The following is a 27817-nucleotide window of genomic DNA, read 5'->3' as shown; positions in this document are numbered from 1 at the left end:
TACTCAATCATTGAGGAATGGGAGTGTAATTATGGAACTGACATGATGTTTAGAAACACTTACTTAAGCCTTGTTCACCTCTAAAATCGAAATCGCTGACGCCAGCGACTTTGGATTTTGTGAGTGATTTTTTTTCCCCCTTCCCGGCGCTTACCTGCGCGCTTCATATTTTTGTAAAGGACTCTTCAAAGCGCTTTAGCAGAGTGATTCATTTCTTCACTTCCTGAAGCAAGTCAGGACGTGAACTCTTTGACCGGGAAAATAATAAATACAATGTATTTATTTTTAAAACTCGCTATACCAAGCGCTTTTTACGATTTCCCTATACCTGCCATTATAGGGAAATCGACCCAAAAATGGTCCAGGCAGCGCTTTGGTGAGCGGATCGGAATCGACCTGCACAGATGTGAACTCTCTCATAGGGAATCATTGCACAAGCGCTTTTAGGGTGATTTAGAAAATAGCTGGTGCTTAAAAAAATGCAAAACGCCCCTCGTGTGAACAATCCCTTAAACACACAACTTTTAAGGTACATGTTGGTATCATTAAAGTCTAGATAAAAAAGGAATCCACAATAGTGTGAGAAGAAACCATAGAGGAGACCTACTTCCGAGAGAAGGGTGAAAGGTAAACAGGTGATCTCTGCTAATTCCACATATTTTATACATCTCAAAAGACATTAAAGCGGATCAGAGATGAAAAACTAACTATAACAGGTAACTTGTCTATATATCTTATCTAAAGTTTAGACAGTTTACACAGCAAATCTAGCTGCAAACAGCTTCAAGAGTATATGATTATTTATTCCTGTGATACAATGACAGCGGCCTTATTCTGTTTGTCATCAGTACACACAGGCAAGCTGAACTGCATCTCCAGCCCTCAGCCTGTGAAACCTTAACTCCCCTCTCCTCCTCCTCTCTGCCTCTGCTCTGAAATCTCTGGCTAGTAACCTACTCCTCCTTCTGTCCAGACTGAGCTCCCATAAGCCCTTGCTACTAAGGCTGAGAATGCCAAGGCACAAGAAGAAGCTGTGGGCGAGGCTTGTTTAGTTTATAGGGAATTAGAGTATTAAAACAAAACAAAAAAAGTATTTGGCTTGAGGAATACCCTATCTATATATATAAAATCGTATGTATGTATGTGTGTGTGTGTGTGTGTGTGTGTGTATGTGCCGCGATCACGCGAAAACGGCTTGACCGATTTGAACGAAACTTGGTATACAGATCCCTTACTACCTGGGATAATATGTTCTGGGGGTCTCGGGTCCCCCCTGCATACGTGGGCGGAGCTACAAACAGCAAATCAAATTTCACCCATTCAAGTCAATGGAAAAAATGTAAAAGGCTGCCATTCTCACAGTAATCAAGCCAGAGTCCCCACACTTGGCACAGTTGGTCACTTGGTGACTGAAGTTACAAATCCAGGAAAAGGGGGCGGAGCATAAAACAGCCAATCAAATTTCAGCCATTCATTTAAATGGGAAAATGCAAACTGCAGCCATTCTTAGACTGTTAATTGCAGGGTTCTCAAACTTGGCACACTTGGTCACTGGGTGAATGCGATAAAGATTCAAGAAAATGGGTGGAGCCTACAACATCCAATCAAAATTCACCTATTGATTTTCAAGGGGGAATATTGAAACTACTGCTATTCATACACTTTTAATGGCAGAGGCTTCAAACTTGTTACAGTCGGTTATTGGGTGACTGGGGTCCAAATTCACTAAAGGGGCGGGGCCACATACAGCCAATCAGATTTCCTTGGTAGATAAACTGCTTCCATTCACACATTTTTGATGCCAGGAAACTGAAAGATCACAAACTTGGTCATTGAGTAACTGTGTGTCAAGGTTACAAAAAGTGGGCGGAGCCAAAACCAACTTTTACTGGGAAAATATAAACTGCAGCCATTCTTACACCGTTAATGCCAGAGTTCTCAAACTTTGCCCAGTTGGTCATTGGGCGACTGAGATTAAGATTTTGGAAGGTGGGTGGAGCCTACAACAGCTAATAAAAAATCACCTTTTGATTTTCAAAGGGAATATTTAAGCTGCTACCATTCTCTTATACTGTTAAAAGCAGATGCCTCAAACCTGGTACAGTTGGTCACTGGGTGACTAGGGTCCAAATTCAGAAAGGGGGCGGAGCCACAAACAGCCAGATTTGTTTATTTTTCAATGGGAATATACAAAGTATTGATACCAAGGACCCCAAAGCTGATAAACTTGATAATTGAGTGACTGCATGTCAAAGGTAGAAAAAGTGGGCGGTGCCAACAGCTACATTTTTTACATGGCAGGGTTCCCAAACTTTACACAATTGGCCACTGGGTGACTGGGATGAATATTCACAAAAGATGGTGGAGCCTACAACAGCCAATCAAAATTTACCTATTGATTTTCAAGGGAAATATTCACATTGCTACCATTCTTACACTGTTAATGGCAGAGGCCTCAAACCTGATACAGTCAGTCATTGGGTGACTGGGGTACAAATTCACTAAAGGGCTAGAGCCACAAACAGCCAATCAGATTTGTTAGATTGATTTCAGCCATTCTGTTATTGGCAGGGTTCTCAAATGTGACACAGTTGGCCTCTGGGTGACTGGGACTAATATTCAGAAAAGTGGGTGGAGCCTACAGCAACCAATCAAAATTCACCTTTTGATTTTCAAGGGGAATATTTACATTGCTGCCATTCTTACACTCTTAATGGCAGAGGTCTAAAATCTGCTACAGTCAGTCACTGGGAGACTGGGGTTTAAATTCTGAAGGGAGCGGGCCAAAAACAGCCAATCACATTTGTTTAATTTCAATGGTAAAATGCAACTTATTGATGCCAAGGACCCCAAAGCTCATAAACTTGGTCATTAAGTGACTGTATGTCAAGGTTAGAAATAGTGGGCGGAGCCAAAACAACTCACTTTTTACATGGGAAAATGTAAACTACAGCTTTTCTTACACTGTTAATGGCAGGGTTCTCAAACTTCACACAGTTGGTCACTGGGTGACTAGGATTAATATTCGGAAAAGTGGGTGGAGCCTACAAGAGCCAATCAGAATTCACCTATTGATTTTCAAGGGGAATATTGAAACTGCAGCCATTCTTACACTGTTAATAGCAGAGGCCTCAAACCTGCTATAGTCAGTCGTTAAGTGTCTGCGGTTCAAATTCAGTAAAGGGGCTGAGCTAGAAACAGCCAGATTTCTTTGCTGGATAAACTGCTTCCATTAGCACAATTTTGATGCCAGGAACCCAAAAGCTCACAAACTTGGTCATTGAGTAGTGACTGTGTGTCAAGGTTACAAAAAATGGGTGGCGTTAAAAACAGATTTTTCAGGGAAATTGTAAACTGCAGCCCTTTTTCACTTTTAATGGCAGGGTTCTCAAACTTAGCATAGCTGGTTACTGAGTGACTGGGATTACTATTCACAAAAGTGGGTGGAGCCTAAAAATGCCAATCAAAAATCACATGTAGCTTTTCAAGGAGAATATTAAAATTGCTGTCATTCTTGCACTGTTAATGGCACAAGCCTCAAACCTGGTACAGTTGGTCATTGGGTCACTGGGGTTCAAATTCAGAAAAGGGGACAGAGCCACAAACAGTGAATCAGATTTGTTTCATTTTATGGGAAAATACAAATTATTGATGCCAAGAACCCCAAAGCTCACAAACTTGGGCATTGAGTAGTGACTTTGTGTCCAGGTTACAAAAAGTGTGCGGAGCCAAAAACAAATTTCACAGGGAAAGTGTAAACTGCAACCCTTCTTACACTGTTTATGGCAGGGTTCCCAAACTTTGCCCAGATGGTCACTGAGTGACTGAGATTAATATTCAGGGAAGTGGGTGGAGCCTATAATAGCCAATCAAAATTCACCTGTTGATTTTTAAGTGGAATATTTAAATTGCTGCCATTTTTACACTGCAGATGCCTCAAACCTGCTACAGTTGGTCATTGGGTGACTGGGGTTCAAATGCTGGAGAGGGGGTGAAGCCACAAACAGCCAATCTGATTTGTTTAATTTCTATGGGAATATACAAATTATTGTTGCCAAGGACCCCACAGCTCACAAACTTGGTCATTGAGTGTTTGTGTGTTAGGGTTAAAAAGTGGGCGGAGGCAACACCAGTCATATACATTCCCGGGCAACGCCGGGTCATCAGTGGGTGGAGACAAATACAAATTCACTGGGAAAATGTAAACTGCAGCCATTGCTACAGTGTTAATGGCAGGGTTTTTAAACTTTGCACAGTTGGTCACTGGGTGACTGGGATTAATATTCAGAAAAGTGGGTGGAGCCTACAAAAGTGGACCAAACTTCACCTATTGCTTTTCAAGGGGAATATTTAATTGCTACCATTCTTGAACTGTTAATGGCACAGGCCTCAAACCTGGTACAGTTGGTTATTGGGTGACTGGGGTTCAAATTCAGAAAAGGGTGTGGAGGCACAAACAGCCAAACAGTTTTTTTTCATTTCAATGCAAATTATTGATACCAAAGACGGCAAAGCTCACAAACTTGGTCAGTGAGTAATTGTGTGTTAGGGTTAGAAAAAGTAGGTGGAGCCGACACCAGCCAGATACATACCCGGGCAACGCCGGGCAATCAGCTAGTAAACTATAAAGGAACACAATTATGCAATGAGTAAAACTTTATCTCAGATGCACTTTAAGACCATTATTTTTCAAAAAAAATATAAAAGATTACAATTTTTAACAGGAGGATGAATATTATTGCTCTAAGAACACACAGAGATCATTTATGATCATTAAATGCCAAGGGACTCATAGCATTCATTAGTCCTTGAGATTAAAATTGCCTCCTTTGGCAATAGGTGTCCCTCCCTGTTCCATCCCCTCTATCCTAATCTATCAATCTTAGACATGATAAATCATTTTTATGTGTCTGTTTCACGTGTTGAATTACAGTAAGCTGATTGCCCCAATTCCGTCCGCAGGGACCCCAGATGTTTTACCAATCTGACTCTCATTTGTCTTGTGGTTTGACCAATAACAGGAACATAGGAGGGCATACACCACAAATGAGGTTCTGCAGGTGATGAATTTGGTAATTTGTATCTCACAACCTCCTAATCTCACCAATTTCCTTTTTAACTGAGGGGATTTAGTCTCATTTAATATCCTAACCTTGCATCATTTTACTTAAAGAAGCACTAAATTGTAAAATTTAAAAAGTGCAAACATGTACAAATAAGTTCTGTGCTACTGGAAAGCGGATCAGTGAATAATGGCGCACAGTGCCTATGCATAAAAATGGCGCCGCATTAAAAAGATACGCTTATCGCTATTTATCGTTAGTACTGCATAATAATGGCGCACAGGGAAAAAAGAAGAAAAACGGCACACACTAACGTTATTTATCAATAGTGGCACACACTAACGTTATTTATCAATAGTGGCACACACTAACGTTATTTATCAATAGTGGCACACACTAACGTTATTTATCAATAGCCCCCTACATAAGCCAAACTGCAGACGTTATTTAACTGCAAAACGGTGAATGGATTTAATGTAACACTGTCAAGGTTAGGCACCACCGGGGGGGGGGGGTCTTAGGGTTAGGCACCATCAGGGGGGTGGTTAGGGTTAGACACCACCAGGGGGGTCTTAGGGTTAGGCACCACCAGGGGGGTGGTTAGGGTTAGGCACCACCAGGGGGGTCTTAGGGTTAGGGATACGTAAAGGGAGGGTTCTGTGTGAGAGTAGGGTTAGTTATAGTTACTGTACAATATACACCACCAGGGGGGTGGTTAGGGTTAGGCACCACCAGGGGGGTGGTTAGGGTTAGGCACCACCAAGATGGGTGGTTAGGGTTAGGCACCACCAGGGGGTGGTTAGGGTTAGGCACCACCAGGGGGGTGGTTAGAGTTAGGCACCACCAGGGGGGGTTTATGGGTTAGGGGTAGGTACAGAGAGGGTTCTGTGTGTTAACGCTAAACAACAATAAGGCTTTAACGTTAAATAACAATAAGGCTTTAACGTTAAATAGCGATAAGCGGCAAACGAATTAGCGGCAACACCGTGCGCCATTATTCTCAGGCGCCATTTTCAGATGTAAGCACTGGAAAGGCGTGGCTATGCCTGCATAGTCAGCTGCTTGTGCATGAGCTGCTCTGTGCTACTAAGAAGGCAAGGTCACTCCTGGGCAGTAAGGCACTCGTGCATGGGCTGCTCCGTGCTACTGGGAAGGCGTGGCTATGGCTGCGCAGTAAACTGCTTGTGCATGGGCTGCGCCGTGCTACTGGGAAGGCGTGGCCACACCTGCGCAGTAAGCCACTCACGCATGGGCTGCTCTGTGCTATTGGAAAGGCCTGGCCACGTCTGCGCAGTAAGCCACTCGTGCATGGGCTGCTCCGTGCTACTGGGAAGGCGTGGGCACACTGGCTGCACCCCGATAGAAGTCCTTTTATTCAGGACACTTTTAGTACTATCAGAGGCCAACACACCTTGGAGAAGAAGGAATCTGCAGATGGCCGTGATGACTCTGTGTCTCTGGGGAGACCCCCTGCTCAGATTGTGGCCTGGCACACGAGTGGTGTCCATGTGCCCAGTGCCACCACCATACCTCCCATCTTTTTGAGATAAGAAAGAGGAACACTTAAAGGACCACAGTCTTAACATTTAAAATATATGTAAACCCATACAAATAAGAAGCATGGTTATTTCAGAGTAAAATGAGCCATAAATTACTTTTCTCCTATGTTGCTGTCACTTACAGTAGGTAGTAGAAATCTGACAAGTTTTGGGCTAGTCCATCTCTTCATGAGGGGATTCACAGGGATTTATTTATTTTCAAAAGCACTTAGTGAATGGCAGTTGCTCTGTCCAACTGCCAAAAAACTGTGCAGCAAGCAGGGAAGCTGGCCAGCATCATTGTTTAAATCCTTTTTAGGTAATATCTTTATAAAGAACAAAAGCCTTGCTGAGAATCCTCCCACGAAGAGATGGACTAGTCCAAAACCTGCCACTTCTGTCAGATTTCTACTACCTACTGTAAGTGACAGCAACATAGGAGAAAAGTAATTTATGGCTGGAAAAAAAATGTACCTGTTATTTGTATACGTTTGCACATATTTTACATTTTGCAATTTTTTTCCCATAGTGTGTCAGAATTCTAGCGGTTTTATTTATGCAGGAAAAAGCTGTCATAAGTGTATGGTTTAAGCTTTAATGTTCTATACAAAATTTCATTGTAAAGTGAAAAGTTAGAGTACTTTATATTGCTCTGTGACATAACATATTCCAGGCTGTGAGGCCTATAAGATTATTCTAGTTACAAAAAGTCAGAGCATTCTTGTTTATGCTAGTGCATGGCCTTAATATTTAAAGAGGCTTCTGTGTGAAGACAGAAAAGCAAATTAAACTCACATTACTGCAGTAATTATAAATGCACATAATTATTACACACAGATATTATTAATCGAAATATTAATGATCAATACAGTCCTTCTAAAGAAAGAAATAGTTATTGTAAAACCCTAAATAATAGAATCTATTACTTTGAATTACATGTAAGCTGTATTCTACCCGTGAAAGATGAGACAGTAAGACATTCTCGTGAGATTGTTATGGTTCTGGAAGAATTGTTGCCGTGCTCTAGTCTCAGAAAGCTGATAACACATGATGTTTTGGGAACAAGTTATATAAATATTAAACAAAGAAGGTGTTTTCCCAATTAGTTAAAGATGACAATGATGCCACCTAGTGGTCTCATATTCTTATAAAATCAACATTATTAATAGATTGTTATTTGTTATGAAATGCTGACCTCTGCCGGTGGACATTATATTTATTTTATAAGAAAGAAAAATATAGACAATGATTTTATATTATTAAGATTTAATATGCAATTATTTCTTATATGATTAATTGTTTTAAGAAGAATTATATAATAAGCTTTATATTTAAATAAGTATATTAGAAGCCCTGTATGTTTTAATAAGCTTTAAATTGCTGAAGGCTCTTGCAGGTCTGTGTTAGTGTCAATCTGACCTGGCAAAGTACCAAGACATTCCAACATAATTAACAGGGAACACTTTATCAGAAATGCGTCATGAATGACATTGTTTAGTCTCCATGTCTGGGTCAGCCAACAGACAAGATGGCTGTTGACGTCCATTTTTAATTACGTGCGTCAGAAATGACCTAAACAAAACGTCAAGCACTCCAAATGACGTTAATTCCCACAAGATGAAGTAATTAAGAATTTATAAACAATAATATTGTGACTTAGGTAATCAAAACATGATAAAGCATTGACGCACGGAAGCTTTAGCCAATCAGAGTCTGGAATTCAGGGAAAGTCCAGATTAGGCAGCCATATTGCATCCAATCACTATAAAAGTAGGAGCTGAAAGCTCATAGTTTGCAGAAGCCCAACAATCTCCTGAGAAGACACATGAGGCAGAAGCTACCTTCCCACAAGTGGTTCTAGATGCTGAAGAGATGTCAGAGAAGGGGTAATATGCTTAATATTCTGGTGATTTACTTTATTAATTTTTCAGCATTAAGTTTTATTAAGATGTTAGCAAGAAGTTTTTTAGAAGCTATTTTTTATGCTATTTCTTTAAGAAGATTACTACAAGTTTTACACAGCTACTAGATACACAGCTATTGATACAGATGAGACTACTTTTGATCTTATTCTACATAACACAACTGTTATATTCTTTTTTGAATGTACTTAGATGATTGATAATTGCTTGGCTATAAAACTTTGATGAGATGGAATACTGTTAGAAGGAAACACTACTTGGAACTGTTCATATTTTGTATATATGCTGTATGATAAGCAAATACAATTTTTTTTATATAAAATCATATACTGAGTGCTCTGATTCATTTCAAGGTATACCGTCAATCTATAATTACTGTTATAGAGGGTTCAGACCCCACTATGCCGGATTTATATGATAGCAACGCTTTAAGGGCTGGTCCTTTACTGAGTTAGCAATCATGAAAAAGGCAAAAACCGCTCAGGTTTTTGACAGTTGGCGCCCAACAGTTGATGGTTATCTTGATTGTTATCTTGAAGTATACTTTCTATGGTGGAAATATAGACCATAGTTTTCTATCGCGATAAGAGAATAAAAAAGTACTTATATACTCAAATATAGAGTTGGATATGCATATGAAGCATCCAAAAATCTGAAGCAAAGAAGGAAGATATTCTTATGCTTTAAAATCTCATAGAAGAGAATTACTAATGAGCACACTCAGTTTATGGTCTATGAAAAGACTTAGAAGAGAAAATAAATACTTTGGCCTATTGAACCTAAGAAAAGGAATAGCGCTACATGTACTTTTCTGACAAAATGAAGCAGATTACATTGGAGCAGCATACCGAAGCAGAGTATATAGCTATACATTATGAAAATGGCTACCTTAGAGGTGCAGAAAACTTTTTGAGACAAGCTCAGTGAAAAGAAGAGTGAGAGAGCAGTTTTTGTCAAACAAAGAGCATTTTTTATATATATGAAGAGATTCTGCTATCAAGAGAATTAACATTGTTTTTTTATACTAGAGAATTGAACAGACTTTGTGATGAAAGCAAAAGCTCCTATAACTATTTTCTTTTAAAGAAAAGGAAAAATCCTGTTTTAAAGATGTATGGCTCTTTAAATATAGAAGACTACAGATACAAGACAAGTTACTACAGGCATAAATGAGATATAAGAAGAAATGTTTATTTTTATTTTTGCATTATTTTTTATGAGAACAAGAATCTTTAGTGTGTGGTTAGCACTACCAGATGCCGACACAGAAGAAGACAAGACAATCCTCACACAGGCAGCAACACAACATGCATTCAGAAATAGACTTAAAGAGATATGACACTTGTTTTTTTCTCTCTCAAGACTACAAATTAAAGATTTTTTTTTATATGACTGCTGATCTCAGTTTTTTTGTTGAAGATAAGAAAGAAAGAAAGAAAAAAAAAAGCCTACTACAGTCTTTTTATACAGACATTAATAAGCTATTATGCCAAGAAGTAAAAGAAGAATGCACTAGTGAAGATTCAAGTAGTGAAGATTGAAGTGTTTTTTTGTTTTTATTATTTTTTTTATCATGAGAAGCTAAAGGAATAATGAAGACTCATATATAGCAGCTGCCATGTTGAGATGTAACGGATGAACATACAGAAGTGACCGTTAAAGAAGATTTTTAATTTTTATAGTCCTAGCCTCAAGGGGGGAAATCTCTACTCATTTTTGAGGCTAGATCCTATTAAGAAGCATCAAGAGACTATTTTTGTGACTACATTATACTAAGATGGTTTCACTAAAGAAGAATTGAAAATGTTGCTATTGAAGCTTGGAAGTCTCACAAGATAATCTCCTTTGTCTGAACCAAAGAAGACTCCAAACAAGCATTCCTTGCAGGCACCCAGAAGAAACCCGCTAAGATAAAGCGATGAAAGCTACATGCTAGAAGACTATGCAAAGACATCAACATGAAGAGAAGCCATTTGATGAGGCTATGTTATAAGAAGCTCTGATCTGACAACAGCTGAAGAAGAAACAATTGGAACTGGAGTAACCAGAGAAGTGTGAGGACTAAGCCGTACTTTTACTTCTTTAACATTTCCAACCACTGGTTGACGCACCAGCTGAGAGAAGATCGAGACAACACTAAGAGAAAAGTGGGCCTGAAGGAATACAAGAAAAGAAGACCAGACAGAAGAAGACACCAGGTTAAAAGATAAATGAGATTATCAGGTGGGTGAAGAGAGAGCATTACAAGATGGAGATATTCAGTTTTTACAGATAAATCTGATAAACTAGAAGAGGACAAGATTTTTGACATAGAAAATACCAGAAGATGAGTGAAAGAAGACTTTGATGGACATTTGAAACTACAATAGAGACTGTTACATCATATCAAGATATCAAGACTAAGATGTCAAGATCACCCAGTTTTAGAAGAAGACAGCCAATGTAGAAGTTTTTGAAAAAGACTGATAAATATACATAGATATTCTATTTTTGATTCCGTATATGAAGAAGATGTGGAAGATATAGATTTTTCTACTTATGCAGCGATATACTGACATGCTACAGATATAGAAGCAGATGCAATAAAGACTTATGAGAAGTTATAGGAAGAAAGCCATACTACAGGAGGAACAAAGAGATAACTGTTCACAATAATGACACACAGCAATCAAGCGGGTACTACAGAAGACTGCACTAAACTACATTACATGTACAAGATGATTAAAAGCCTAATGTGAAGAATGAAGCCTAGATTGATGAAGACTTTTAAATACATGAAGGAGAAAAGAAGTTATGTACACCAAGAGACTGGAAGAGAAATCCATGCCTTAGGTAATCGATTGACGAAGTTCAAGAAGAACAGTTTCAAGATGAATACTCTATTCAAGAAGTGTAACACTGAGGACAACAGTTTACTAAAGTGATGAACAGATAACAAGAGAAAATGTTTTTGTACATGGACAAGGACTTACTGATGTCAAGCTATGATAAAAGCCACGACACACATGAAGCAACCAATGAAGACATGTATGATATGCTATCAATGGATTTAATACACAGCTTAAACGTGAAAGTTTTTTATTTTCAGAAGAAGAAAATGAACACTTTTCAAAGAGAAGACATATCTCAACATTTACAGAAAATGGATAATACTACTTTGATTTTTAAAAGACAAACTAAGATGAACTTCAGAAAAGACTTAAGCAAGAAGAGAAGGAACCTGATGTTATAAGTTTGAACACTGGAGCAAACTAGTAAGAATGCACCCAGCACCATATAGCATCAATAATATTTTTGTTTTTGAACCACAAGTGGGAAGGTAGTAGTAGTTAGTTTAGTTTTTTTTTATGCTGAAAATTCACCAGAATGTTGCATATTACTTTTTGTATTTTTCCCTTCTCTCCTCTTCCTTTTTATTTTTCTCATAGGTGCTGAGAACAATATCAATTATCCGCAAAAATACCCATACAATGGGGTTTGCTGTACCTGATACATTTGATGACTACAAAAGCTGAACTTTGCAACTTACAAGGAAGACTTCTAAATAAATTGAACTTGATGCATCAACAGTATGCCCAGCGCCTGAACAAGAGTGACTGCTGGATTTGCTCATACAGCCTTTATCCTTGAAGATGATGCCCAACCAAGACATTCCAGTACTATCTGAAGAGTTGGAAACCAGAGTGTCCGGAGGAAACCCACACAGACACCGAGAGCACATAAAAACTCCTTGCAGACCCAGCACTGCAAGGCGAGAGCACTAACCCCTACGCCACGTTCACATGAAGTTCAGAAAAATATTTTTCAAATATGCAATACATGGACAATTAAAAGAGAAAATCCAATTCACCAGAATAAAGGACAGTTTAACATTTGTTTGCATTCCAAGAGAGATGAAAATATCCTAAATGGTGAAAAGATATGTTCAGCAAGGGACTATCGTAAATCTGCACACAGCTCTGCATAGTGAATGAAACTGTACTAAATTGCAACCCGACTGATAATGAAAATAATACAACGTTCCGTTTAATAATACAACTTGTAGATGACCGTTGTTACTCATCCTTTTCAAGTTTCAAGAAAGCATCCTGGGACAAATGAAATTGCCCTATGACTGGTTCTAGCATACAAGTTATTGCCTAATGGTGGAAAAGGAAGATGCACCATAATTAGAGGAGCACCCGCTGCATGACTTGGAGAAGAGCAAGAACAGCTCAAATACCAATTAAATACCTAATCCGTATATATACAAGAAAAGTACTGAAGAAACTAAAAGAGTGAAATGCCTTCAAGTGACATGGTGTGCAAAGACTGTTGTATACACTAGACGTAAAGATGCAAGATGACTAGCCATAGTCAACTCAGAAAACAGAGTTATTTGCAAGACTATTTGATAATATTACAGATGAAATGTTCTAAACAACCTGAACTGTCAATAATGCGCTAAAGTGGCAGACTTCACTGCTAGTAAAACATTGGACTGGTACTAGATTGCTGTAAAGCGGCACAAGGGGGGATCCTATCATGTTATCATGAGAACTGCATGTTGTATACAAGAATTACAGACACTTGACTGAAAGTTATATGAAACATATGATACCTGTTAAAGAAGTTTCCAGAAAAGAAAATTCTGAATGACTACTGATTCCAATACTAATGAATGATTAGTGCAGAGAACTACTTCCATCAGAGAGAAGATCTACACATGACATATCCAGGATCAAGTGTGTAACTACATTAAGTATTGCCATGAGAAGAGACTGTGCTTAACAAGAAAACAACCATATATCAAACTTAATCTACAAGATAATCTATCACATTTGACTTTTTGAGAAAATAAACATGCCAAGATTTACATACAAGAGTGCTGATAGTCTACAACATAAGTTTCAAGAGACTTTTTAATCAGTGGTAAAGATCCTGATAAATCCAAGAGAGAGAATCACTCCATAATATTGGAAACATGAAGTGGAGAAGCAACTTCAACAATGAGATGTTAATATATATGTTTTATTGAGACTATATTTGAAAACAGCTACTGCAACTAGTTAGCTTGCAATTTGAATTGCTAAAGAACTTTTCCATGCCTACATTTTGATATGATATCTATATTTAAATAGAAAAATGATATTTTATGGGATTCTGCTGGTAAACTACACATACTTTATTTTACTACATACCATTTGTGAAAGAAACCTTGTGGTATAAGAAAGGTGTAATTAACTGTATTAATACATAATACTAACCAACTAACTAATTAACCTGTTGTAAGCTAACAATAAAACGTTGAATGTATTGTGTTCAAAAGAACCTAGGGGCCACATGAACGGTATAATTCCTGTTTATACATTTTGAACTTTAAGTTTTACCACATGTCTTAATGGGTGACAAATATTGCCTAGAATTTTTCTACATATCTACACAAGCTACCACAGTGATAGAAATTACAAATTCAAGGGTGAATCCATACATATGTTATATACAAAGACTATAGCCATATCTAGACCAGCAAAATATGTTTATTGGAGAAGATATTAATCTTACTATTGAGTCTACTGTCAGACAGGTACCACAGCTGACAACGCTACTTAATGAGCAAGGTTTTGCATGAATGAAAGATTGCATTACTTTTAATTATAGATTTTTTATTTTTTTTCTTCCGGAGAAGTATAACAACTACGGAGATCGCTAATCATCTGCCATCATTTTCCTGCAAGGGGGGATGTCAGAATTCTAGCGGTTTTATTTATGCAGGAAAAAGCTGTCATGAGTGTATGGTTTAAGCTTTAATGTTCTATACAAAATTTCATTGTAAAGTGAAAAGTTAGAGTACTTTATATTGCTCTGTGACATAACATATTCCAGGCTGTGAGGCCTATAAGATTATTCTAGTTACAAAAAGTCAGAGCATTCTTGTTTATGCTAGTGCGTGGCCTTAATATTTAAAGAGGCTTCTGTGTGAAGACAGAAAAGCAAATTAAACTCACATTACTGCAGTAATTATAAATGCACATAATTATTACACACAGATATTGTTAATCTAAATATTAATGATCAATACAGTCCTTCTAAAGAAAGAAATAGTTATTGTAAAACCCTAAATAATAGAATCTATTACTTTGAAACATGTAAGCTGTATTCTACCCGTGAAAGATGAGACAGTAAGACATTCTCGTGAGATTGTTATGATTCTGGAAGAATTGTTGACGTTCTCTAGTCTCAGAAAGCTGATAACACATGATGTTTTGGGAACAAGTTATATAAATATTAAACAAAGAAGGTGTTTTCCCAATTAGTTAAAGATGACAATGATGCCACCTAGTGGTCTCATATTCTTATGAAATCAACATTATTAATAGATTGTTATTTGTTATGAAATGCTGACCTCTGCCGGTGGACATTATATTTATTTTATAAGAAAGACAAATATAGACAATGATTTTATATTATTAAGATTTAATATGCAATTATTTCTTATATGATTAATTGTTTTAAGAAGAATTATATAATAAGCTTTATATTTAAATAAGTATATTAGAAGCCCTGTATGTTTTAATAAGCTTTAAATTGCTGAAGGCTCTTGCAGGTCTGTGTTAGTGTCAATCTGACCTGGCAAAGTACCAAGACATTCCAACATAATTAACAGGGAACACTTTATCAGAAATGCGTCATGAATGACATTGTTTAGTCTCCATGTCTGGGTCAGCCAACAGACAAGATGGCTGTTGACGTCCATTTTTAATTACGTGCGTCAGAAATGACCTAAACAAAACGTCAAGCACTCCAAATGACGTTAATTCCCACAAGATGAAGTAATTAAGAATTTATAAACAATAATATTGTGACTTAGGTAATCAAAACATGATAAAGCATTGACGCACGGAAGCTTTAGCCAATCAGAGTCTGGAATTCAGGGAAAGTCCAGATTAGGCAGCCATATTGCCTCCAACCCCTATAAAAGTAGAAGCTAAAAGCTCATAGTTTGCAGAAGCCCAACAATCTCCTGAGAAGACACATGAGGCAGAAGCTACCTTCCCACATGTGGTTCTAGATGCTGAAGAGATGTCAGAGAAGGGGTAATATGCTTAATATTCTGGTGATTTACTTTATTAATTTTTCAGCATTAAGTTTTATTAAGATGTTAGCAAGAAGTTTTTTAGAAGCTATTTTTATGCTATTTCTTTAAGAAGATTACTACAAGTTTTACACAGCTACTAGATACATAGCTATTGATATAGATGAGACTACTTTTGATCTTATTCTACATAACACAACTGTTATATTCTTTTTTGAATGTACTTAGATGATTGATAATTGCTTGGCTCTAAAGCCTTGATAAGATGGAATACTGTTAGAAGGAAACACTACTTGGAACTGTTCATATTTTGTATATATGCTGTATGATAAGCAAATACAATTTTTTATATAAAATCATATACTGAGTGCTCTGATTCATTTCAAGGTATACCGTCAATCTATAATTACTGTTATAGAGGGTTCAGACCCCGCTATGCCGGATTTATATGATAGCAACGCTTTAAGGGCTGGTCCTTTACTGAGTTAGCAATCATGAAAAAGGCAAAAACCGCTCAGGTTTTTGACAAGTGCCCCTTTAATTTTTAGCTTATGTGTAAACATTTTTGGCCTGGGTTTCCTCCCTCCTTGCGTTCTTCTTCCATGCTATATCTTTTCCTTCTTACCGCCCCTGTATGCTTTCCTTTCCTTGTCCTCTTGCCACCTCTCTGAGTCTGTGATTCATTTCTAGGCTTTGGTGTGGAAGTCTCGTTCTGAAACAAAGAAAAAAATATCAACCACACAGGATGACTCAATTATTCCTAGTTTTACCTCCTTCTTCACCGACTGTAAACAGCCACAAGACACGTTTTATTTTGTGTGAATTTAGTGTCTAATTCTTTACATAAATTAACTCATAATTATATTGTGTGTAAGTTACCGCAGTGTGCTTAGGCAGATTGTATGCAGCTTTAAAGTGGGCTAAATAAATGGACTTCCAGTTTGGTTAAGAACAGTACAGACACGTTGTTTGGCTATAGCTGAGCAGCATGTACTGTTTAACCTCCTTAGCGGTAGCCCTGAGTCATGCTCGGGGCAGAAAACCGCAGCTCAGAGCAGTAACTCTGAGCCTGACTCGTGGTAGCTGCCGGAAGGTAATGCAGAGCATAGCGCGCAGCGGGCGTTTTAACTCACCTTCCCTGGGATCCAGATGCCGGCAGCCATTCTTCTTCTTGTTCTCGGAGGCTCTGAATACCTCTGGTGAGATCACGTCTGTTGTCATGATGACAGAAGGTGATCTCACAATAGGATTAAAGCGCTCGGAGGGCAGAGGGAGAACTGCAGCGCTGGATCCCAGGAAGGTGAGTGAGTGTTGGGCTGCTGCAGGCTCTCTGGGGGAATTATTTTTTTTCCTGCTTTTATGGTACCCGTACATGATACAATAAAAACGAACGATTATCCTGTTTTTTCTATAAAAATTCGATCAGACATGTTGGAAAAATGTTTATATTCGATCTAACAGAATAATCAAACTAAATGCTCTAATCGAAAAAAATGAATAATTGTACCATGTATGGGCATCTTTAGGCCCCTTTTACACTTAAAGAGAAACTCCGACCAAGAATTGAACTTTATCCCAATCCTTTTCACAAACAGACCATCAGGGGGCGCTGTATGACTGATATTGTGGTGAAACCCCTCCCACAAGAAACTCTGAGGACCGTAGTACTCCTGGAAGTTTCCTGTCTGTGAACCTTGTTGCATTGTGGGAAATAGCTGTTTACAGCTGTTTCCAACTGCCAAAAAAGCAAGTAGCAGCTACATCACCTGCCAGCAGTAAAAATGTCACCATGTAATAAATGTCAGAATGTAAATCAGGGAGAGGAAAGATTTTACAATGGGCAAACACTGACTAAATCATTTATACATAATTATTGTAAAAATGAAGCACTTTTTTTTATTACATTATTTTTACTGGAGTTCCTCTTTAATCAGTTGCTCTCAGTTATAACTGAAAAAAAACTGATTTTCAAAGTAATGTCCATGTTTTCCTATGGCACAGTTCACACATAATGCTTTTTAACTGAAACCTTTTTCACAATGCACCGCTATGGAAAAAACGCGTACTAACGCTACCAACTGATTAAGTGTAAATGGGCCCTTAGGGTGTAAAAGCTAATGAAAAAATTGCACTACTTTTAGACCCTAAAATCAGTAAAGAATCATACCACCAGGGGGGTTAAGGGCCTGAGCCCACTGACGCAGCTGTGTTCACTTTTCAGTTACACATCGATGTTAGGAATGCTGAAAAGCGGACACAACTGCGTCAGTGGGCTCAGGCCCTAATAAATAGGGGGCAAAGGAAGATGGGTGATGCATGAACAGGTGGCTTGTGTCATGATGTTTGTTTGTCCCTGTCATTCAGCAGTCCATAGGGCACCTGTACACATGCTAGATTCTTGTCCAGGACCAAGGAGAATTATTACTTTGGCCGATTTTTTTCTATTCAAGTGACTTGTGTTATATAGTATACACTATAGCAGGGGTCAGGAACCTTTTTGGTTGAGAGAGCCATAAACGTCATATACAGTGGGTTGCAAAAGTATTCGGCCCCCTTGAAGTTTTCCACATTTTGTCACATTACTGCCACAAACATGCATCAATTTTATTGGAATTCCACGTGAAAGACCAATACAAAGTGGTGTACATGTGGAAGAAAATCCTACATGATTCCAATCATTTTTTACAAATAAATAACTGCAAAGTGGGGTGTGCGTAATTATTCAGCCCCCTTTGGTCTGAATGCAGTCAGTTGCCAGTAGACATTGCCTGATGAGTGCTAATGACTAAATAGAATGCACCTGTGTGTAATTTAATGTCAGTACAAATACAGCTGCTCTGTGAGGGCCTCAGAGGTTGTCTAAGAGAATATTGGGAGCAACAACACCGTGAAGTCCAAAGAACACACAAGACAGGTCAGGGATAAAGTTATTGAGAAATTTAAAGCAGGCTTAGGCTACAAAAAGATTTCCAAAGCCTTGAACATCCCACGGAGCACTGTTCAAGCGATCATTCAGAAATGGAAGGAGTATGGCACAACTGTAAACATACCAAGACAAGGCCATCCACCTAAACTCACAGGCCGTGTAGAGCTGTGCAGAGGCGCCAGTAGGATAAAAAACACTAAAATGTTTAAAACATTCGGGATGCGGTGGTGGACCAGCCAACCCCAAAGCAGACACAAGTACTGTCGATTACGGTCAAAACGCAATTTATTCACTTACTCCTAGCACAAGTTGCAACGCGTTTCGCAGGCAAAATCCCGCTTCATCAGGCAATAAATAACTGGAGCAAAAAACTGAAATTGACAGAGATACAAAGCGATAATCAGAACAACGTGTGTGGCAAGATATCTTTATCCTATAAACGGTATTTGCAAAAAAATCTTAGCCATATATGAGTTTTCTTCACATATGTCTAAGATTTTTTTGCAAATACCGTTTATAGGATAAAGATATCTTGCCACACACGTTGTTCTGATTATCGCTTTGTATCTCTGTCAATTTCAGTTTTTTGCTCCAGTTATTTATTGCCTGATGAAGCGGGATTTTGCCTGCGAAACGCGTTGCAACTTGTGCTAGGAGTAAGTGAATAAATTGCGTTTTGACCGTAATCGACAGTACTTGTGTCTGCTTTGGGGTTGGCTGGTCCACCACCGCATCCCGAATGTTTTAAACATTTTAGTGTTTTTTATCCTACTGGCGCCTCTGCACAGCTCTACACATCAAGAATCCACCCTTGGTGGAAGGGTGATATACCCTCCTTTTTTCCCTCTATTCGCAGAGAGCGACGTTTTAATCCTGAGTGGGGACAGGCTTGTTCTTCCCACCTGCCTCTACAGTGGTTGCCTTGGAGGTAACCCTGGTTTGTGAGTATATTACTTACACTCTACATTAATTTCATCATTTTCCAGTGCATACTACACTATATTGGGCTCCCGGTTCTTTGTTTTAAACTTACAAGCCGAACAAGGAGAGCGCTGATCAGAAATGCAGTCAAGAGGCCCATGGTGACTCTGGACGAGCTGCAGAGATCTACAGCTCAGGTGGGAGACTCTGTCCATAGGACAACTATTAGTCATGCACTGTACAAAGTTGGCCTTTATGGAAGAGTGGCAAGAAGAAAGGCATTGTTCACAGAAAGCATAAGAAGTCCCGTTTGCAGTTTGCCACAAGCCATGTGGGGGACACAGCAACCATGTGGAAGAAGGTGCTCTGGTCAGATGAGACCAAAATGGAACTTTTTGGCCAAAATACAAAACGCTGTGTGTGGCGGAAAACTAACACTGCACATCACTCTGAACACACCATCCCCACTGTCAAATATGGTGGTGGCAGCATCATGCTGTGGGGGTGCTTCTCTCCAGCAGGGACAGGGAAGCTGGTCAGAGTTGATGGGGAGATGGAGCCAAATACAGGGCAAACTTGGAAGAAAACCTCTTGGAGACTGCAAATGACTTGAGACTGGGGCGGAGGTTCACCTTCCAGCAGGACAATGACCCTAAACCTAAAGCCAGGGCAACAATGGAATGGTTTAAAAGAAAACATATCCATGTGTTAGAATGGCCCAGTCAAAGACCAGATCTAAATCCAATCGAGAATCTGTGGCAAGATCTGAAAACTGCTGTTCACAAACGCTGTCCATCTAATCTGACTGAGCTGGAGCTGTTTTGCAAAGAAGAATGGGCAAGGATTTCAGTCTCTAGATGTGCAAAGCTGGTAGAGACATACCCTAAAAGACTGGCAGCTGTAATTGCAGCAAAAGGTGGTTCTACAAAGTATTGACTCAGGGGGCTGAATAATTACGCACACCACACTTTGCAGTTATTTATTTGTAAAATGTTTGGAATGATGTATGATTTTCGATCCACTTCTCACGTGTACACCACTTTGTATTGGTCTTTCACGTGGAATTCCAATAACATTGATGCATGATTGTGGCAGTAATGTGACAAAATGTGGAAAACTTCAAGGGGGCCGAATACTTTTGCAAGCCACTGTATTTTAAAATGTAATTCCGTGAGAGCCATGCAATATGTCACTTTCAAACTGGGACAGTAGGGCTCTAGTCCCTGTTGCAGGGCCGGATTTATTATAAGGCACTGTAGGCACATGCCTACAGGCACCTGCTGATGGAAAGGCGGCTCCTCCCCTCCAATAGAGCCTTCTTCCTTCTTTTCATATGCAGAGTCCCTAGCAGAGTGTAAATTAGAGGTTATTCACCTGGCTCACAGCACTCCGCTGACCAGATCTCCCTTCAGTCAGGGACACCTCTAGCTACTTAATAATGAGGGCACCTCTAGCTACCTAATATTGAGGATAGCTCTGGCTACCTAATGCTAAGGGGCACCTGTACCTACACCAGGCAAGGGAAGTTAGGGAGAAATGACAGCTGGGACAGCCAGCACACTTGTTGTGCGGTTCAGTGGGGGTTTGCAGGATCATGGAGGGCGGAGTCTAGGATGCCAGGACATCTGTGCCTATAGGCTCCTGTGATGTATATCCGGACCTGGGGTTCATGGAGGGCGGAGTCTAGGGTGCCAGGACATCTGTGCCTATAGGCTCCTGTGATGTAAATCCAGGCCTGCATGCATGGAGGGCGGAGTCTAGGGTACCAGGACATCTGTGCCTATAGGCTCCTGTGAGGTAAATCCAGGCCTGAGGTTCATGGAGGGCGGAGTCTTGGGTACCAGGACATCTGTGCCTATAGGCTCCTGTGAGGTAAATCCAGGCCTGAGGTTCATGGAGGGCGGAGTCTAGGGTACCAGGACATCTGTGCCTATAGGCTCCTGTGATGTATATCCGGACCTGCCCTGCTGTCATGGTGATGTGTATACAGTTGATCCTCTGGGCAGCAGACGTGTCAGACAAGTCTTCAGGTTCTCTTGGGTCTCGGCAACATCAGCAATTTCCCAGAGAGCCAGACAGGAGAAATACTGACTAACAGCTTATACAATTAGCTAGCTGATTTGGGGGTTGATTCACTTTGTAGGATGAGATCTCTGCACTTTGGCCCAATAGGCTGCCTGTCAAGTGTCTGGCAGCCTATTGGGCTAATTAAAGTGCGGGGATCTCATCCTACAAAGTCACTGGACCCGACAGGGCCCAGAGTGGAACAATTGGAGCAGCTGTTAGTTTTGGGGTAGCGCGAGTAAGTTAGTAGTGCATGCTACAGCAGTAGTGTGCCTACTTTGAAAGGACTACTTGCTCTGCCACACTAAGCTGTGCTGCTTGAGCGGTGTAGTTTAGTGAATCAATTCCTTACTGATTTGTCTGTGAGCCAGATGGAGCCATAGGTTCCCTACCCCTGCTTTATAGTATGTTCACGTCCTCTCTGCCACCAGTTTTGGCAGAACCTGTACCTATTGCCTCTTTTACACTCTTTCTTCATTGCAGACTATTTTATTGAGATTGCTAAAAATGTATATAAACCATCACTATCTGTCTGTCATGAAGTTGTCTGACCGGGATTCCCACAGTGACTCCCTTCTGGGAGGCTTCAGCAGTAACTCCCTCTGCTTCCCATTGCAGCAACCTCAGAGCAGGGCAGTTTCAAGGCTAAATTGCTCACAGGGGGAGGGTGTAAAATTTCCCCACAACCCCCTTGGTCTTGAGAACGTTATTTGCAATGTTGTATTAAGCCCACCAGTATAGGTATCCAGGTATAGGTGCCCCCAGCATAGGTATCCAGGTATAGGTGCCCCCAGTATCGGTAGCCAGGTTTAGGTGTCCCCAGTATAGATAGCCAGGCATAGGTCCCCGCAGTATAGGTAGCCAGGCATAGGTGTCCCCTGTATAGGTAGCCAAGTATAGGTGCCCCCAGTATAGGTATCCAGGTTTAGGTGTGCCCAGTATAGGCAGCCAGGCATAGGTGCCCCCCAGTAAAGGTAGCCAAGTATAGGTGCCCCCAGTATAGGTATCCAGGTTTAGGTGTCCCCAGGATAGATAGCCAGGCATAGGTGCCCCCAGTATAGGTAACCAGGTTTAGGTGTCCCCAGTATAGATAGCCAGGCATAGGTGCTCCCAGTATAGGTAGCCAGGCATAGGTGCCCCCAGTATAGATAGCCAGGCATAGGTGCCCCCAGTATAGATAGCCAGGTATAGGTGCCCCCAGTATAGGTATCCAGGTTTAGGTGCCCCCAGTATAGGTAGCCAGGTATAGGTGCCCCCAGTATAGGTAGCCAGTTTTAGGTGCCCTTAGTATAGGTAGCCGGTATAGGTGCACCCAGTATAGGTAGCCAGGTATAGGTGCACCCAGTATAGGTAGCCAGGTATAGGTGCCCCCAGTATAGGTAGCCAGGCATAGGTGCCCCCAGTATAGGTAGCCAGGTTTAGGTGCCCCCAGTATAGGTAGCCAGGCATAGGTGCCCCCCAGTAAAGGTAGCCAAGTATAGGTGCCCCCAGTATAGGTATCCAGGTTTAGGTGTCCCCAGTATAGATAGCCAGGCATAGGTGCTCCCAGTATAGATAGCCAGGTATAGGTGTCCCCAGTATAGGTAGGCAAGTCTAGGTGCCCCCAGTATAGGTATCCAGGTTTAGGTGCCCCAGTATAGGTAGCCAGGTTTAGGTGCCCTTAGTATAGGTAGCCAGGTATAGGTGCACCTAGTATAGGTAGCCAGGTATAGGTGCTCCCAGTATAGATAGCCAGGTATAGGTGTCCCCAGTATAGGTAGGCAAGTCTAGGTGCCCCCAGTATAGGTAGCCAGGTATAGGTGCCCCAGTATAGGTAGCCAGGTTTAGGTGCCCTTAGTATAGGTAGCCAGGTATAGGTGCACCTAGTATAGGTAGCCAGGTATAGGTGCCCCCAGTATAGGTAGCCAGGTATTAGTGTCCCCAGTATAGGTAGCCAGGTATAGGTGCCCCCATTATAGGTAACCAGGTTTAGGTGCCCTTAGTATAGGTAGCCAGGTATAGGTGCACCTAGTATAGGTAGCCAGGTATAGGTGCCCCCAGTATAGGTAGCCAGGTATTAGTGTCCCCAGTATAGATAGCCAGGCATAGGTGTCCCCAGTATAGGTAGCCAGGCATAGGTGCCCCCAGTGTAGGTAGCCAGGTTTAGGTGCCCTTAGTATAGGTAGCCAAGTATAGGTAGCCAGGTATTAGTGCCCTCAGTATAGGTAGCCAGGTTTAGGTGTCCTTAGTATAGGTAGCCAGGTTTAGGTGCCCTTAGTATAGGTAGCCAAGTATAGGTGCCCCAGTATAGGTAGCCAGGTATTAGTGCCCCCAGTATAGGTAGCCAGGTATAGGTGCCCAGGGCCGGCACTTTCATAGGGGCAAAGGGGCAAAGGGGGAAATTGCCCCAGGGCCCCAATATCTATAGGGGCCCCCAAATGCCCCCTCCACTGTACTAAATAGTGTGGCTGCCAGCTATCCCAGAGTGTTGCTGCTCTCCCCTCCTTCATTGTGCCCCCTCCCTCACAGCATCCTGGGTGGACACCCACCTGACCCGCCCCTAGAAACGGGGCTACCTCAGAGGCTGTGCACATATCCCCAAGTGGTAAAAAAAAAAAAAGACCTCCTCAATCGGTACTGGGGCCACTAAGCCTCATACACATACAATTCACAGCCAATAGTATCAAAAGTAACAATCTTTATTATATATCATATATCAGAGAATTGTTAAAATCAATCAAAAACAGAAACGTGGCCCTCAGGACCTCCTTACACAGTGGTAATAACAGAGTATAAACTACACCAACCAAGGTAAATGTGCATGGTTCTGACAATTACACTGTCAGACATATGATAACCATGTTTGGTTGGTGTTTGTAGTGTAGACTATAAATACTTCAAATTACTAGCAGCATCAAGTGTTAATATTACGTTCATTAGTCTATACATCCATCAATCGATATAATTTAATTGCCACAATGGTCAAAGCCCAAAATAAAGTTCCAGGTGCATAAATGTTACTTCAGTCAAGCAATTGAGGGTGCTACTGTATTAGGCAGTTGAGTGATATAAGGTGCTAGTGCAAGTACAATAAGTCTCTGAATTCTTTTAAATGACGTTGTTATGCTGTTGCTACCGAATGCTAACCAATGATGAATAAAGTACTTCTTACCATTAATGCAAATTCTGGTGCTGCATGGTTTTGGTTTTACGAGTAAGTTAGTAGTGCACGTTACAGCTGTAGCATGCTTACTTTAAAAATTTTACTCGGGCCGCCACACTAAGCTTAGTGAATCAACCCCTACTGATTTGTCTGTGAGCCAGATGCAGCCATCAAATGAGCCACATCTGGCTCCAGAGCCATAAGTTCCCTACCCCTGGATTAAGGGCTCTGCCTCTGATACAGGTTTATCTAAAATTGGTCAATGATTGGCCAATCATATCTGAAAGTGTGTACCGGGCACATTTAACACTTGGGGAGTGGCAGAGGCAGCATAGATAGCCTGATTTATGATAGATTTCATGCTGACATAGATTGTGAACTTGTCTACAGTGTATGGTCAGACAACAGATCTCTCTCTAATTAGGTAGATACATTATGATAATATGGTAGGTTATTTGTCTTGTCTTATAATCCACATCTCATCACCAGTGAAAATACCAATATTCTTTTCCCATTCATTTTTGAGAAAATTATGTAAAATGTGTTTTTCCAGCAAAAATGCCATTGAAAAAAAGTTATGTTATTTTTCATGGGTTTTTTTTGAGGTAAAATATCATTTTTGTAGAAAAATATCTGCGGTACAAAATACACGGTAGTTTTTCACGGTTTCACGACAAAAATATTAATTTTATATGATTTCTCAGTAAAATTACGATTTAATGCAAGCACTTTTTTAAGCCAAATAGGATTTTCAATTCCAAAAGGTGAAAATTCGCAAAGCAACACTACTCATCACTCAGGTAGTTAATATCTTTATCCGTTTCTCTATGCTGAAAAGAGTTTAGACTTACCTGTGGGTTCTGGCCAACTGAGTTTTCAGCCATAATAAACAGATGCCTAAAAAGTAAAATGGAAAAATAAAAAAAAAGTTACAAAGTTTTTAAAAGTGGTTTCTATATATGTTAGAGCAAAGCACTACAGAAAAAGAGAGAGAGAGGGAGGCATATGTCTGGTATTGTATGGCATTACGTAGTTACATATACTTACATGGTTTGGTTAAAAAAAAAAAACATCCGTCCATCACATTCAACCAGAAAAAAATAAAACACTGCTCTGTTTTTGTTTTTAAAATCTTTTTATTGTGGAAAGCAAAAAATTACACCAACAAAAATATTGGTGTACACCCATCCACATTTTTCATAAAATAGAATAGTAAAATAAAGAAAAAATAGCAACGAGGGCCCCCATGCAATTAACTTTTTCTCCTGAGTTTTCTCTAAGTGATATTTTCAAACTTGTCAAAAAAAATCCCTTTAAATCACCAGCAAGCAAGAAAATACTTAGAATATTGTATGTATGTACAATCGATACAATCTGCAATCTCGTATAGAGATCTGGTAAGCTGCCACCAACTTGCATTAGCGTACGAATATGCAAATCTTACTCTAGCTAGTCATGTAGGAAAAAGAGTTATTTCAACAACCTCTCTAGGTGTAACAATATACTGTATATATATATATATATATATAAATATACTAGCTGATTGCCCGGCGTTGCCCGGGTATGTATTTGGCTAGTGTTGGCTCCGCCCACTTTTTCTAACCCTAACACACAATTACTCAATGACCAAGTTTGTGAGCTTTGCGGTCTTTGGAATCAATAATTTGCAATGAAATTAAAAAAATATGATTGGCTGTTTGTGGCTCCACCCCCTTTTCTGAATTTGAACCCCAGTCACCCAATGACCAACTGTAGCAGGTTTGAGGCCTGTGCCATTAACAGTGCAAGAATGGCAGCAATTAAATATTCCCCTTGAGAAGCAATAGGTGAAGTTTGAGTCACTTTTGTAGGCTCCACCCACTTTTCTGAATATTTAACCCAGTCACCCAGTGACCAACTGTGCAAAGTTTGAGAACCCTGCCATTAACAGTGTAAGAATGGCTGCAGTATACATTTTCCCAGTGAAATTTGTATTTGTCTCCACCCACTAATGACGTGGAACTGCCCGCCTGTGTATGTATTTGACTGGTTTTGGCTCCGCCCACTTTTTCTAACCCTAACGCACGAACACTCAATGACCAAGTTTGTGAGCTTTGGGGTCTTTGGCATCAATAATTTGTATATTCTCATAGAAATTAAACAAATCAGATTGGCTGTCTGTGGCTGCACTCCTCTCCAACATTTGAACCCCAGTCACCCAATGACCAACTATAGCAGATTTGAGGCATCTGCTACAGCCCCGTTTCTATGAGCGTGCGATACGTGCAATCACCCGGGGCGCTTTATTGTGCGCCAGGATGGGGGCGCCGGAGCGGGGGAACGGACATAATAGTTATAACTCACCTTCTTCATCCATTCCCCCGCAGTTTCAATATCTTTCCTCTCCCGGCGTCCGTCGCCTGGTAACAGCGCCCCCTGTGATGACATACCGCATGTCATCACAGGAAGCGCTGTTACTAATGAGATAGATGCCGGGAAAGGAAGGACATTGAAGCAGCGCGGGTTCAGCGGAAGCAGGTGAGTTATTACTATTATGTCCGCTCCCCCCGCTCCTGCGCCCAACTCATGCTGCCCATACCAACTAACCTAAACTGTGGGAACCTACCTAACACCTGTATTGTGGGGCACCTACCTAACTAACCTAAACTGCCGGAACCTACCTAACTAACCTAAACTGCAGGAACCTACCTATTTAACCTAAACTGCAGGAACCTACCTATTTAACCTAAACTGCAGGAACCTACCTACCTAACTAACCTATACTGCGGGAACCTACCTACCTAACTAACCTATACTGGGGGAACCTACCTATCGAACCTATACTGCGAGAACCTACCTATCTAACCTATACTGCGGGCACCTACCTATCTAAACTATACTGGGGGCACCTACCTATCTAACCCACACTGGTGGCAACTATACAGGCTACCCTATACTGGAGGCACCTACGTAGCTAACCTGTACAACCTGTACTACGGGCACCTATGCCTGGCTCCATGGTGGTAGGGGGGGGGGGGGGGGTTCCGATTTTTACACCCTCGCCCTGGGTGAAATTCAGCCTAGAAACTGCTCTGATCTGCTATTACCAGTGTAAAAATGGCAGCAATTTAAATATTCCATTTGAAAATCAACAGGTGAATTTTGATTGGCTATTATAGGCTCCACC

General features: G+C 40.5%; 1 protein-coding gene across 2 annotated transcripts in view; it reads right to left on the bottom strand.

Annotated features, from left to right (window-relative positions):
* Window positions 1–27817, bottom strand: part of LOC137561787 (serine protease FAM111A-like) — a 99610-nt gene that overhangs the window by 60920 nt on the left and 10873 nt on the right. The window contains exons 2-3 of one of the 2 annotated variants that reach the window (XM_068273142.1): window positions 25503–25548; window positions 16224–16310 (exon numbers count right to left, since the gene is read on the bottom strand). In XM_068273142.1, the coding sequence (XP_068129243.1) occupies window positions 16224–16310; window positions 25503–25535 (120 nt within the window). In that variant the 5' untranslated portion in view covers window positions 25536–25548. Of the gene's footprint in view, window positions 1–16223; window positions 16311–17105; window positions 17150–25502; window positions 25549–27817 lie in introns of those variants that run through there. The other variant, XM_068273143.1, reaches the window with a different exon arrangement.

The sequence above is a fragment of the Hyperolius riggenbachi genome, chromosome 3, assembly GCF_040937935.1.
Source record: "Hyperolius riggenbachi isolate aHypRig1 chromosome 3, aHypRig1.pri, whole genome shotgun sequence".
Classification (NCBI taxonomy): domain Eukaryota; kingdom Metazoa; phylum Chordata; class Amphibia; order Anura; family Hyperoliidae; genus Hyperolius; species Hyperolius riggenbachi.
This window is presented reverse-complemented; position numbering and strand designations above follow the sequence as displayed.